We start from the raw sequence: 14,607 nt of genomic DNA, 5'->3' as shown, positions 1-14,607 counted from the left end.
CCTTGAGCTGCTGGGAAATTAGTTTGCTTGTATGCACAGACTAGGCTACTTACGCTCCTAAATTAGTCAGTCAGTTTTGACATTTTTATCCATTATTATTAAACTGAATTCACTCTGACAAGTTCCATTGAAATCCAGGTTTTCAGATGTGATGCATAAACCTAGTACAGCCATATCCCTCCCAGCTCACATGTAAAGCATGGCAAATACTTCATGAGTTTAGTTCAGACTTGAAAACTAAGAAAACTATTTTATGTTACCATTGGGTTTTATCATTGTATACAAAACATCTGCTTTAGTGATCACTGAAAACTTACAGTTGCCTCACCTCACACTGCAGGACAAATTGTTTGCCTCCTTTAATTCTCAGCAAGATGCATTTCTTATCTTTAATCTGAGTTTCTTCCACTGAGACTATCTGTTCCATTGTCAGTAGATTTTGCTACCACACATTGCAAAAAGAAAGCTGAATTACAATTTGAAGCTGTTACCCAACAGACCTAAAGCTGAACCCTAATCCACTGGGAATATACATGTGAATAAAGTTACTCCCAGGAGCAAATGTTAGCATGACCTGACCCTTAGCTTCCAGTAATACACTAACTAAAAATAGTTCATAAAGTAAGAGAAAGTATTCAAAGAAATTTACCAAAGGATTTAGTCACGAAAAATTACCAAAAGATCAACTCAGAACAGCACAAAACAAGGCACTGCAAAAATGGGATGTCATTATGAACTAAATGAGTGTTTTCCCCAGTAACAGTTGCATTTTACTTTATTTTCTTTCAAACAGTATTGCTGTGAAACACTTTAATCAATAGTTAGACAATTTTACTGTCTATGTCAAAGAACTGCGAAGGATTATTGAAGCACTACAAATGTACAGATGGAAAAACATGCAAGCAGTTTTGCATAAAAGTTTTTAGGAAATACTGCAATGGAAGAACAATATTTTCAAATATCTCTTACAGTTGTGTAGCTAAATACATAGATGACATCCCTAAAACACGATCACCATTGGACTGAACTATAGACACCATAGCACTATCTTTGAGGTCAATGCTATAGTGTTTCTACTGCCTTACCATTTTATGTTTTTTTGTATAAATACTCCAGGGGTCCTAAATGAAAAAACAATACATTGATAAACTCCCAATTCTTAAAAAAAAAACCCCACAAATCTGTAAAGTCTATTTTAGGTTGCTTGACATCAATGTGCCTACTCACAAAGTAAAGTACTACTCCACGTGAGCAGAGGTATAAGAATCTGACCCGCTATAGTTACTCCAGAAAAACTCAAACTTCAGTGGGAGTTTTCCTGAGTATGAACTTCAAGATTTGGCAAAAATGCCTATCTACATTTGGTACCTTTACAAAAACTGTGTTTCTTATACTAAGTTCAGACTCACCCGTGATTCTCCTTCTCCTCGCCATTCAAGTCGGTTTGGAAAGAGGTAAAAGTAACGACGTTGCCACTGAGTCAAAAATGGGTTCCCCAATTTCAACATGTACCCATGCATAATGCAGTCCTTCCCTAGTGCATAATCTGTGAATATAACAACTTCATTTTACACAATCAGCTACAACCCAGTGTTCAGGAAATGTGCTCTGTTCAGAAAAGGTTTACTAGTGTTTTCCCACTAATGTTAAATTTCAGCAGAAGATTCAGTACACATAATATTCTCTATAATGTGTTACCTTTTGCCTTCTAATTATTATATACACACACATGTACACACTGAGCCAGATTCTGCACCCCATTACAGCTGAGGGCAACGAAATTGCACTGAAGTAACCAAGAATAGAATTTGGCCCTATTAAAGAAGGCACCTGATTTACTGTTGAAAGAATTAACACTGAATATCCTGCGGAACAGCATATCGGCTTTTACAGGAGGAATGTTCTGTTCAACTGCTCAAACGTACAGAGAGATCCCCATCAGTTCAATTTTACTTTTCCCCCCAATTCACTAAATTGAGAATTTATGAAAATATGCCAAAAATAATAATGCAGAAAGAAGGCAACAGTTAAGATACTACAGAGAAGGGGAGCTGCTCTGCTTTAAGAACATAAACATGATCATGCTGGGTCAGACCAATGTTCCATCTAGGCCAGTGTCTTCCGACAGTGGCAAGTACCAGATGCTTCAGAGGGAATGAACAGAACAGGGCAATTACTTAGCGATCCATCCCCTGTCGATCACTCCCAGGTTCTGGCAGTCAGAGGCTTAGGGTGGGGTTGTGTCCCAGACCATCTTGGCTAATAGCCATTGATGGACCTTTCCTCCATGAACTTATCCACGTCTTGGTCTGCATTTTGAAATGTGCCCATGTTTCAATGCCATCATTTATAAATTGTTTTAAAATACTATATGAAAACAAAAGACCAAAACAAAAAAAAGAGAGAGAGGGAATTTGTGAAGAAATATGGGCTCACTTCAAACTACCACAAGAGAACACTGTATTGAGGGGTAGGGACAGGTGAAGGAGCTCATTCTGCATTGACAAACTCATGGAGCCTCTCCGAAGTCAGTGGAGTTCTACAAGAGGTAGGTCAATGCAAACATGTCCTAAGGCGATGAACACACTAGAGGGTTACCCCATACCAAAGAAGAGAGGGTCCCAACACTGTCACCGATCTCAAGTACATAATTCAATACCTTATTCAAAGGAATTACATTGGATACAATGGGTCTCATTTTTTCATTCAGATGCTATCCTCACCATAAAATCAAATCCCGGATACACATTACTGAAAATACCTCAAACTTATGGATAACCAAAAGCACCATACAGTAATCCCTCTTGACTTTAAAAGATTCATTCATAACTTTTCTAAAAAGTCAAATTACATCATAAAATATCTCAAAGTATTTTAAGAAATACAGACTGAATTAAATGAAACCTAGAAGAATCATTAAAGCATGAACTCTCTGAATTACAGGTAATTAACAACGTAAAATAAAAGGTTACCTGTTGGAACATATTTAATAACCGTATCTAGCATTAAAGAATGAAAAGATGTGCACTGGAAACATTACCTTCCTCATGGCCAAGTTGCTTATTTTTAGTCCTCTTCCTGGCCTCAATTTTATCCGTGTCTGCATTTACTGCATCATAAACAGTTTCTGCTACTTCTTGCTGCCAACGCTCTGATATTACCAGAGGGAAGTTCTTATACAATTCTTGGTCACTATCAACCAACTAGGAGGGAAAAATATCGTAAAATGCAGGACTTTAATAGGTTCTATTACCAACATACTCAATAATAATGCAATAATAAATATAATTTAAAAAAAGATTAGAATGACACTGTGAAGTAGACTAAGATTCCCAACTCTGCACGTAGTACAAACTCGAGAAAGCCAAGCCAGACAGGGCACTGTACACAGTTTTCTAGTTCTGGTGTATTTAAAGCGATAGTTTCTTAATTTACAGTATGGAAATCTTATCTCAGATCATAAATATACAGACACTGGATTTTTTGTTATTCTTTTTAGACATTGCTCAAAAACTCTTACACCAGCAATACGACATAAGTTATACAAGTGATACATTGCCTGAAAAAGGATATACAATTTTTGACTGCCACCTTAAGATGGACTTCTGAAATTCTTATTTTTCTTAGCTGTCCTGTTCAAAAAATCTCTAACTATATAATAAGTTCCTCTGCCTACTTCTCTAGCAACAACTGACTCCACTAAATCTGCTTCAGCTCTCAGAAACAGCATTCTTTTGGGAACTAACTAACTTTTCAATTTATTTCAATCCACATATCATAAGGCAAAGATGAAAAATGTGTAGTTTATTATTTAAATAGTTGTAAATGTAGCACATTACCTGGGAGCCTTACAACAATTCAAACAAAAATTATAAATATTATATCATCCTCACACCTTGCTGCACTGGCGAGCCCACTTAGTGAAAGCTTGGCCAGACTGACACATTTGCCTTACTTCCTGAAGCTCAGCAAAACCAGATCCTTGCAGTTTGCCAAAAGGAGCAAGTTCCAGATCCTTGAGTCACTGTGCTGATATGAAAAGGCATTTTTCACACAGATACTTTTCCACGCTTCCACGGTAACTTTACAATTGTTAATAATACACCTTTAAAATAGTTATGTATGTTACTGATTTCAGACTGCCTTCATGTCATACTGCCCTTTTTCCTTCCCACATTAACTGCAGTACTTAAACTGAACTGTACTGAACGTAACTGAAATGATTTGATTCTGGACGAAAAGATCATCTGTGGCTTGGTATAGCAACCTTTAGGACTGATAGCACTGGGAACAGAGTTTTTGGTACAATACTAAGAATCATCACATTTTTCTCTATAATTATTCTGTGTAAAAGAATGAAACAAAAGCAATCAAATTTAGAAAATGGGCCCTGGATAACAACTGATATGAAAGAAGGAACTAGCAATAGCTTAGTAAAGGGGTTACTGCGGATACTTATTTAAAGCGGAAAGAAACCCTAACCTGACACCTGCCTATCACCTCCCTGAACACTTTGCTGTTGAACTGCATCCCTTTCCCTCAGCCTGCGTCTCTCTGGGTCAGGGAAGATGTCTTCTTGTAAGAAGCACAAAGAGACCCTGAATCTGATTGAGGCTTTTGGGCTCTTTCCCAGTATAAACAGGTAATGGAGAAGAAAGTATAGCAGCTGGGGTTCAGTCTCCAAAACCGCCACCTTCTTGCCAGCAAACTGAGAAAGCTGGTGCTGTTTTATGAAAACCCTAAGTTCCTCTGCATTTGACTCAGATGTAGGGGATTAGTCAATCCTCTCAGAAGGGATTATAAAGTCTTAGCCCGAGCATAAACAGCACAGTGCATTGCAACTCTCATCGACTCATGAGTGAGGAAATAAATATACCTTAAGGGCAACCTGTACAGAGAATAAAGTGCAATGAGTCAACAACATGCATTACAAGTATACACCTTGCTGAGAATTTAAGTTCCATAATATAGCTAAAGAAGACAATTTAACCTAGTTTCTCCCCAGAAAATGGTGTTTGGGATTATCAGTCAGGCATTCCCGTGCTTCAAGAAATCAGAGACTTATTACCCTACTGTTAGCTGGCACCGTGGTGTTTACTAGCGAAAAGAACATTTTCTGTTCTTTGTAGTTCTTTCTCAACATTTAAAAACGGTCTTATGCCAGCTGCTAGTAATTGCAGTGGGTGACACTGACAGATAAGTTCCCCTTTTTAGTCACTGTGGGTAGTTAATATATTTCTGTTTAGGGAGTTTGGAGTGATTTCTTTCTCTCCTGACTCACTACCTATAATTATATCTTGGTTATACCTGCAATAATAACAAAAATAAAGTTTCCTCTATAAAAGAAAGTATGTTAAAATAATAATGGGGATATACCTTAGAATCTAAGTTAATCATTTTGTCTAGGTATTAAGCAGGTTTCAGAACAGAGGATGAAATAGCATATTATATACCACATTAGCTGGGCACAAGAAACTAAGATAAGGATGGAGTAACAACTATTGCTCTAGATTTCTTTCCTTTAATGTTGTTTTTCAATAGTTTTGTGTAATAATAATAATAATGTTAAAAATAAAAATTAATTGACTTCAGTTTTGTGGCTGCTTTAGATCCAATCCAATGGAAATGAACCCTTCGCATATGGTATGACCCTGCTATCAATGTTCAAGTGGGTACAGGAGTAGTTTGAACATAAGACAGTATTGTTGAAACAAGATTCCCTTATCCAAACTCTCACTAATCAATATTTTTTCTTACATATGAGGTCTCTGTCCATGGAATATTTCCCCTACATTTTATGCTATCGTAGATGTTAATACACAAACTTTCATTATAAATCTATAGATAGTGAGAAATTTATTTATAGATTTGTTACTTACAGAGTGAGAATGGACTAGAAGTCTTAGCATAACATTCAGAGCCAGAAACTCCTGTGTTCAAAGCCCTGCTCTGAAAATAAATTCTTCTAAGGAGTGTAAGCAATGCAGTGTCTACAGTGACACTGTATCGCCCAACCTACATCAGCCTAAGCACTACACCTCTCGCAGAGGTGGAGTTATTAAGTCAGTGTAGTGGGCAAGGTACATCAGTGGGACGACATTTTAGTGTAGATGCTTACAAAGTCAGGTCGATGTAAGCTGCTTTACATTGACCTAACTCTGTAGTGTAAACCAGGCAGGCCTATGTCTTAACCTTTGATTCTCTACGCCAACGTAAAGACTTTGCAATGCTGTGTTCCAGTTGACTAATGAACCCTCTTCTGTTTGATAAAAGCTGCCTGGTGACACTGCAAATACTTGCTGAAGGGCACTGATCCCTGAAGAGGGCAAAAAAATCTCTGAACAGGAGTCTCTCACAGGCCTGATCTACATTACAGAATTAGGTCGACATCATGCAGCTTACACTGACCTAACACTGTAAGCGTCTATACAAAAATGTATACTAAAATAGGTGCAAGCCCTCCTGGTGAGGATACGCACCGCCGACACAAGGAGCTTAGTATGGACATGCAAAAGCGATTTTATTACTGCAGTGGCCGTATGGCAATGTAACTTAGGTTGACTTAATTTTGACCTGTAGACTTGGCCTCAGTTGGATTTGCTGGGCAGAGCTCATGGTATGAAACAGGAGTACAGGAGCCCACAGGCTCAGGCTCAAAGGTATTGAAGCACATGGCCTATCCTTAAGGAAGAGTGGGACTGTGTGTGTGGGGTCTGGCACACTAAGGGGTACCTCCAAGGAATTGTTTAAAAGCTGGGGTATAGCATAGACCCTGTGGCTCCATGACACTATGTATGCCAAATTTCAGTCAAACTATAATTTTAAACACACCCAGGATATACACACTTGACAAAAACATCATTCACTATACCTTGTTCTACTTGTTATGATCCCAAACCGGCAAACACCTCCACACGTGCATAAATTTAAGCAGTGAATAATCCATCTGAAGTAAATGACACTATCTGCACACTTAAAGTTAAGCATGCACATGACTGGGACCTGTAACACCAGCCTGAAAGTGTCATTCACAATCTTTCATCTAAAAGTGTAAAGGAAACAACGGCTGAAGGAAAAATATTGCACATGTACCTTAATGCCTTTAGTGTCCTCTTCATCAAAGGAGCCAATATCAAAAGCATCTGCAGCATTTACTTCTCCCCGGGGAGGAATCAGTGGAGGAGAATACTGGAAATCAAAGGCAGGGCAGTCTAGTTACAAAGCCAAACAATTAGCGTAATTATTTCAATCTATTCTGCATTTATACATGCCCATTATCTTGTTGCAAAACAAAAGGCAAGGTATTCCTACAGAGTAAACAATATATTGCAATGAAACGAGACTTAAGCATGCATTCCTTTACTGAAAGGTCTTCCCAAGGCACTTCAAAGAGCTTTATTTTTGTTATTTATATACAGTCATATGGAAGAACCATATAAAAGATTGAAGGCCTAGATTCTCCCCTGCCTGGCATGTTGTGCAATCATTTGAACCTACACATCTGTACAATGCTACAGATGAGAATTCTTCACTCACTCACATTGGTGATAGCATTTTACATCTACTTTGCACTTACTTTGCACATATATACTTGGCAAGGAAGGGAGAATAAGGATCTAAATTTGCTGTTCCCCACCCTGTTTAAGTTTTACTGCTTTATAGCAAGAGATAAGGTCACATTTTTATGTATACCTTTTGTAAGTAGACTTGCTGCCAGTCAATCCCTTTGAAAAAATGATGCTCTTTTATTTCTTGCGCGCTGCAAAAAAAATTTAACATAACAAAATGCAGAAGCTTTTCAAGTTATGTTTAAGAACCCCACTGTGGAAAAATTCTTCTACCTAAACCAATACTTTCAGACAAGCACCCACACTCACTTTCTACTGCATATTACTATCTTAAATAGCACACAATACCATTCTGTTAACAGTACCTGTAAAATGATCCCCAAATATTATATCCTACACGACTCAATTTATGTTGTTTCTACTTTAAGATAACAATCACCTACATATTGGGAGCATGAAACTCTAATTTTGTGAATGTCGTTCAGAGCCCTTTGATGTCAACTTTCATAGTACAGTAGAACCTCAGAGTTATGAACACCAGAGTGATGAATTGACCAGTCAACCACATGCCTCATTTGGAGCTGGAAGTACGCAATCAGGCAGCAGCAGAGACAAAAAAAAACAAACCCCGCAAATACAGTACAGTACAGTACTGTGTTAAACGTAAAATACTAAAAAATGAAGGGAAAGTTTAAAAAAGATTTGACAAAGTAAGGAAACTGTTTCTGTGCTTGTTAAAAAGCATCATTTTTCTTCTGCATAGTAAAGTTTCAAAGCTGTATTAAGTGAATGTTCAGTTGTAAACTTTTGACAGAACAACCATAATATTTTGTTCAGACTTATGAACATTCCAGAGTTACGAACAACCTCCATTCCCGAGGTGTTTGTAACTCTGAGGTTCTACTGTAATACCTGCAAATAAGGCAGCTGGACATCTAATGACTGTACCCACCATTACCTGTATGTGTAAAACAGCCAGCGTTAGGATGAAGATCATTTAAAATCAGGGGCTACAGGACTGCTTGGAATAAGGTAAAAGTAATTTAAAATAAATCAGTATTTGTCAGCAGTTACCAAATGTCCTATTTTCAGAAGATTGGAAAGCTAGGAAAATCTCAAATGTCACCATATGGGAACAGTCACAAATGCTGACTTTTTTAATAACAACACCACCACCCCAATTTAAAATATGCACTATAATGATGGTCATCAAAATGTCTGTATCAAGATAGGGTTACTTCTCAAAAAACACAGAGCAGGAAAACTACAGAGCAACCAAAAATATGTAACATAGATAATAAAATAAAATAGTTAAAATGCCAATGAAACCTTAAAATGCTAAGAACAAAATTAGAAATAATACCTGGCTAAGTGTCCCTCATAAAAGAGAAATTTCTCAGCCTACCAATAGTCAAAAGCAAGTTGAATAGACACTGCATTGAACTTTAATGCTTTCTTGCTAACATTAACATGTTACAGTGATAGGAAGCACATTCTGACCTAAAATAAAATAGATCTCTCATTTAAAGGAAAGAAGAGATATATGCAGGCTTTGGTTAATGGAGAAGCTAAATCCTACCTGCTACCCTGACAGCCAAGCCTCTTGCTAACATCGCGTTGCAGAAGCCCTTCCAAAAGGGACTTTAGTTCAGGGGAAAATGAATCTGGTAACTCCACATTCTGAAGGATAAAAAAAGAATTATGACATGAATTCTTGGAACTAGTTCAATCTGAGACACCACCACATTTAAAAGGTAACTTATCCTTGGAAGGGTTTAGCAGCACAGTTCCTGCACGTACACATACAGAATAAAGTTGTTTCCCAAAAAGAAGTGATGTACAGAACTTCTTAAGGACGTGTAATTAGCTAAGCATGAAAAGCTTAAATCAAATGATCTTTAGAATCCTTACCACGGTGAGCGTCATCCGGTCGATCTCATGCTTATCTTTGGTTTTGTGCTGTCTGAAAGGACTGTGACTGTAGAAATAAGAAAATGCACTAATAAATGTAAACCCATAACATATCTGCTTATTTCAGCTGTGGCAACCCCAGAAAAGAATGTAGCATCCTGTTAGTCCCATTCTTCAAGAACTCATCAATCCCACCCTGCAGAACGACAACACGAGCAGTGACACTTTCAGCATTTCCAGTGAAAACTAGACTGATCCAATACCGGCACAGAATTCAGTACTACGGGTGGGAATCCCCTGGGAAAGTATGTGTTTGTTTTTATGACATTACATTTTCTGTAAAAACCTGCAGTACCCTGCAAAAGTAAATACTTCCTGTCACTTTGGTATTACTTGATTATTCCATCTTTACAATCAACTTCAGAGAAAACAGATCTTTTAACTCTTTCACTGACTCCACACAAATATCACCAAGGTTACTACATTTAGGAAAGCCTAATGCTGTTATTTCGTAAGTATATATGCAGTGGGCTAGTTTATAAGTGAATGTAGTTTGAGTAGTCAATCGTTCCAGTACTTATGGATCAAGTACTGAAGACCTCACTGAGTAAATCTCCAAAAAAATAAATGACCCCATCTAACGGGGAAATTCTCAGAAGCTACCAAAACTTTGACATTTTAAAAATAACTATCTACAAATGGAAACCTAACATATTTTACAGAGCGGTTGACTCCACTATATATGGAAAGTATGTAGCAGGAGATTAGAATCTATGGGTGAAATGAACGCTAGTCAGTGGACAGTCTACAGAGGATGACTGGCAGTTTGAGAGTGTGTGGAGCCTCTAAAGGAAATGCATATGATTTGGGGTTGGTATAAGAATATTTCTAGTATATGAGGCTGCTTGAGAACAAGGCTGGTTTGTCTGAATATCCAACATACTGTTTTATACTGATATATTTTAGATGTTGTATGAGCTTTGAAAGTAATTGATAATCTGTAGCAGTCCTGGTAAATTACACATTTTCAGTGTAACGTTAAGTAGCAACTGGAAGGGGTATTTAATCATGGGGGGGTGGGGGCGGGGGTGGGTTGGTTAGTATGGTTGAGATTTATTCACTGTCTCCTGTTTCCAAACCCAGGGAGAAAGTTATTTTTCAAAAACAAAATACCTGTTTCCCTATTAACCTATTCATTAACAGTTTTCAAGTACATAAAAGGTTGTTAAAAGGAGGAGGGAGAAAAATTGCAGCAAGGGCAGTTTAGGTTGGACATTAGTAAAAACTTCCTAACTGTCAGGGTGGTTAAGTACTGGAACAAATTGCCTAGGGAGGCTGTGGAATCTGCATCGTTGGGGAGTTTTAAGAGCAGGTTGGACAAACACCTGTCAGGGATGGTCTAGATCAGGGGTCTCAAACTCGCAGCCTGTGAACCTCCCCAATGTGGCCACGGGGCTCCAGCAGTTTTGGGGCCAGGTCTCTCCCTTGGCCCCGCCTGCCACCCCCGGGTTCTCCCCTCCTCCCCACCGCCCCCCGGCGATTTAAAATGGCCCGGAGCCCCGGCAGCACAGCAGAGCTGAGCGGTGTCTGCCTGCTCGCTCCACGTGTCTGCCAGCCCCTCCCTGCGACCCCAGGGCAGGGTGGGGCGGGGCAGGTCTATGCCTCCGCATGCTGCCCCCGCCCCGAGCACCCCTGTGGCCAATGGGAAGCTGTGGGGGCAGTGCCGGGGGGGGAGGGGGGCAGCGCGCAGAGGGCCCCCGGGCTCTCCCGCCTTGGAGCCCCAGGTAAGCGCCGCACCCCCCCAACCCCTCCCAGAGCCTGCACCCCCCCTTCCCACACACCCCCTCCCGCCCCTAAACTCCGTCCCATAGCCTGCACCCCCTCCCGACACCCCCCAGCCCCCAAGCTCCCTCCCAGAGGCTGCACCCTCTCCCCCTTCCCACATACCCCCTCCTGCCCCCAAACTCCCTCCCAGAGCCTGTACCCCTCCACCCTGCCCCAGCCCAGAGCCTGCACCTAGCACCCAAACTCCAACCCAGAGCCTGCACCCCAACCCCCTCCCCCACCCAAACTCCCTCCCAGAGCCCAACCTCTCACCCCTTCTGCACCCAAACTCCCTCCTAGAGCATGCACCCCTATCCCCAACCCCAGACCCCTACCCCACCCAAACACCCTCCCAGAGCCTTAGGCAGGTGGGGGGCAGAGCTTTTCGGGGGGCGGGTTCTGGGCAGCATGAGTGACATTGTTGCCCCGCTTGGAGGATTTGAGGACTGGCACTGAACCCAAAGTAAATTGAGTCTGAGACCCCTGGTCTAAATAATACTTAGTCCTGCCTTGAGTGCAGGGGACTGGCCTAGATGACCTCTCGAGATCCCTTCCAGTTCTATGATTAAAAATGGTAATGTCCTTTGTGTTTAGTGCTACCACTAGGAGTCCATCACACTGTTCACAACCCCTATTGGCTTTTTTAGGTGTTTGTTTCTCCCATTATCCTGAAGAGATTTCTGCAGCATGGATTTGACGGAGGGAAGACTGTGTTATGCTCCTGTGATACTCTGCTGTGCCAGGAATGATGACTGGAGTTTGAAGGATTAAATGTGGCCTTAGATGAAGCAACAAGAAGGCTTTGCCAATAAATGAATGTGGTTGGCTACAGAAGGTCTCCTATATGGTTACATCTATACAACTTTTTAATTCTGTCTATTAACCTACAGTAAATTGAGTCAATTTTTGTGAGCAATGAACTACTAATGTGGGCCTTATGTCTGATATTCAGAGCTATGCACTTACCTTGCTTTGTAAAGTGCTCTGACTTCCATGGACAAAAGTGCTATGCAAGAGCTCATTATTAATTATTACTGCTAGTACATCCACCCAGTTTGACAAGGCCAATGGAACAATCTAACATATGATCAATATTCTTGAACAAATACCAGTGGACCCTGACGGCCTCAAAAATGGATTATTTCATCTGATTGCAGTTTATTAACGTCTGAGATAAACCCATCAGTGTTCATAAAACCTAATGTTTTATGATAAAGATGTTTATTGATAAAGGAACATTTCACAAATGAAGGAGTAAGATGTTTTGCACTCAGCTATGATTCAAGGACAAATTCTGCCTTCAGATGCACCCAGGCAAAGGATACATTTTAGCTTATCTAAAATCTATAGACGTGAAAAGTTAACGTGATGCTACAGAAAAAAGACGCGAGGTCACTTCATCCACAAGTCTAAAGCGTTACCTGAAGTCCACTAATGCCTTCATAGTCCTTCTAAAGTACAGCTACCTTATGTCATTTAAAATATGCAACAATTGTCAGCAAAGTGGTAGTAGTAAAGTAAGTAGTAAAATATCCATTTCTAGCCAGAAATGGATGAGCACCAAGCTGTTCAGAAACAGCCAATCTTTTCTAAACTTTTTGACCCTTCGCTACTGAGCAAAATCTCAAATAATCACCCCACCATTACTAAAAATCTGTATCTACTTACAAGGGAGAGTACACAATCTGCTCTCAATAGCTAACAATACTTATTACTTATACTACTTTAAAGTTAAGTACTGACCTATAATTTGTTCTACAACAACCCAGTTCTTTTTCTTCCTCTATTTTTGATGTGCTGATGGACCCATGTTTTTTCAAGCTAATTTCAAGGCTGTACCAAATCAATTTACTTCTTTTCCTAGGAAACTTACTTTTATATTATAATCCTTTGGCTTATTAGATCATTTATCTGGCATTTAAGACCAATATAAAAACATGGCATAATTTCACTTATACATTATTACATTAAACCTCAAATAACTAATAAGAGCTGTAGAGATGCTAGTGAAAATATAACATATAAAAGAACAGCAGAAATTACTCTGATAAAAACATTTTAGAAAACAACCCAAGAGTTATCAAGACAGGCTACCTGTAAAAAATCCATCGCTTGTTTAAAAGAATAGACATAATTTCACATCATAAATTTAGATTGTTTTTCATCCCGTGAAACAGCACTAAAGAGAAAAATTTGAAGAGCACCAATATAACATAATATGTACAAAAATATTTTTGAAATTGTTTATATTTAAACCCAGGGACAAATGTACTCATGCTGTGTGGAAGATTTTATTATATTATAATAATTTTAGGCCTACCACGATGTATGGTTCTAGCATTTGTCTCTCTACCTTTTTTTTGTTTTTGTTTACTGTAGCTTTCAGCTTTTCAGCATCAAGCATTTTTTGTTGTTGTTGTTAATCTGCAATTTTAGACTCAACTGAGACTAGGTACTTGCAAGCAAATGCATAAGCTTCAAATGGCTTCAAGGAGCCATGACTAGCGAGAGCTCAGGTAGATAACTCTAGCTTTGTTCCACCTGTCGAAGTCTCACTGATGTCAATGAGAGTTTCACATATAGATCAAGCACTGAAGATGGCTTACATATACCTATTCTCCTCCACTATGTGGGACTTTTATGCCAATAATAGCCTTTAGCGCAGTGGTGGGCAAACAGCGGTCCGTGGGCCTCATGCGGCCCGTCAGGGTAATCTGCTGGTGGGCCACAAGACAGTTTGTTTACATTGACCGTCCACGGGCACAGTCGCTCGCAGGTCCCCGCGGCTGCGGTTCAGTGTTCCCGGCCAATGACCATTAAGATCATCTTTCTTGACCAATGATCTGACAAGTAACTTCCCCTCAGTCCCACAAATCCCAGCACCAGCTCCTCCTTCACCACATCAAGTTCAAGCTTTTTGTCAAAGTAGCTGAGTCCCAATACAATTCAGTCCCTCTCTACTTACCTCATGTAGTCTCTTATCCATTTGCCTCTGCCACTGATACCAGCCTCTCCCACCACTCTTTGCACCTTCTTCCATGCCATACTCTACACATTAGAGAAAAGGTGGGTAAGGTAATATCTTTATTGGAACAACTTCTGTTAGCAAGAGAGACAACCTTTCAAGCTTACACTGAGCTCTTCTTCACGTCTGGGAAACTCAAAAGCTTGTCTCTCTCGCCAAAAGAAGTTGGTCCAATAAAAGATATTACCTCACCCACTTTGTCTCTCTACAACACTGAATACAACCTACACATGGAATGCTCTCCCTAAGCCAGTCCATAAAGCCACTATCCTCTCCACT

The 14,607-nt window shown here is 39.7% G+C and overlaps 1 protein-coding gene across 5 annotated transcripts in view; it reads right to left on the bottom strand.

Annotated features, from left to right (window-relative positions):
- The window catches only part of GRK3 (G protein-coupled receptor kinase 3), a 123,540-nt gene that overhangs the window by 9,493 nt on the left and 99,440 nt on the right, over positions 1-14,607 (bottom strand). For 4 of the 5 annotated variants that reach the window (XM_074972967.1, XM_074972968.1, XM_074972970.1 and 1 more), the window contains 7 exons: positions 9,480-9,546; positions 9,148-9,248; positions 7,693-7,759; positions 7,093-7,188; positions 3,041-3,203; positions 1,410-1,546; positions 329-442 (listed from right to left, as the gene is read on the bottom strand). In XM_074972967.1, coding sequence (XP_074829068.1) covers positions 329-442; positions 1,410-1,546; positions 3,041-3,203; positions 7,093-7,188; positions 7,693-7,759; positions 9,148-9,248; positions 9,480-9,546 — 745 coding nt within the window. The remainder of the gene's footprint in view (positions 1-328; positions 443-1,409; positions 1,547-3,040; positions 3,204-7,092; positions 7,189-7,692; positions 7,760-9,147; positions 9,249-9,479; positions 9,547-14,607) is intronic. The other variant, XM_074972969.1, reaches the window with a different exon arrangement.

This window comes from Natator depressus, chromosome 15 (genome assembly GCF_965152275.1).
Source record: "Natator depressus isolate rNatDep1 chromosome 15, rNatDep2.hap1, whole genome shotgun sequence".
NCBI classification, from domain to species: Eukaryota; Metazoa; Chordata; order Testudines; family Cheloniidae; genus Natator; species Natator depressus.
The sequence above is the reverse complement of the archived record's forward strand: the minus strand, read 5'-3'. Positions and strand labels throughout refer to the sequence as shown.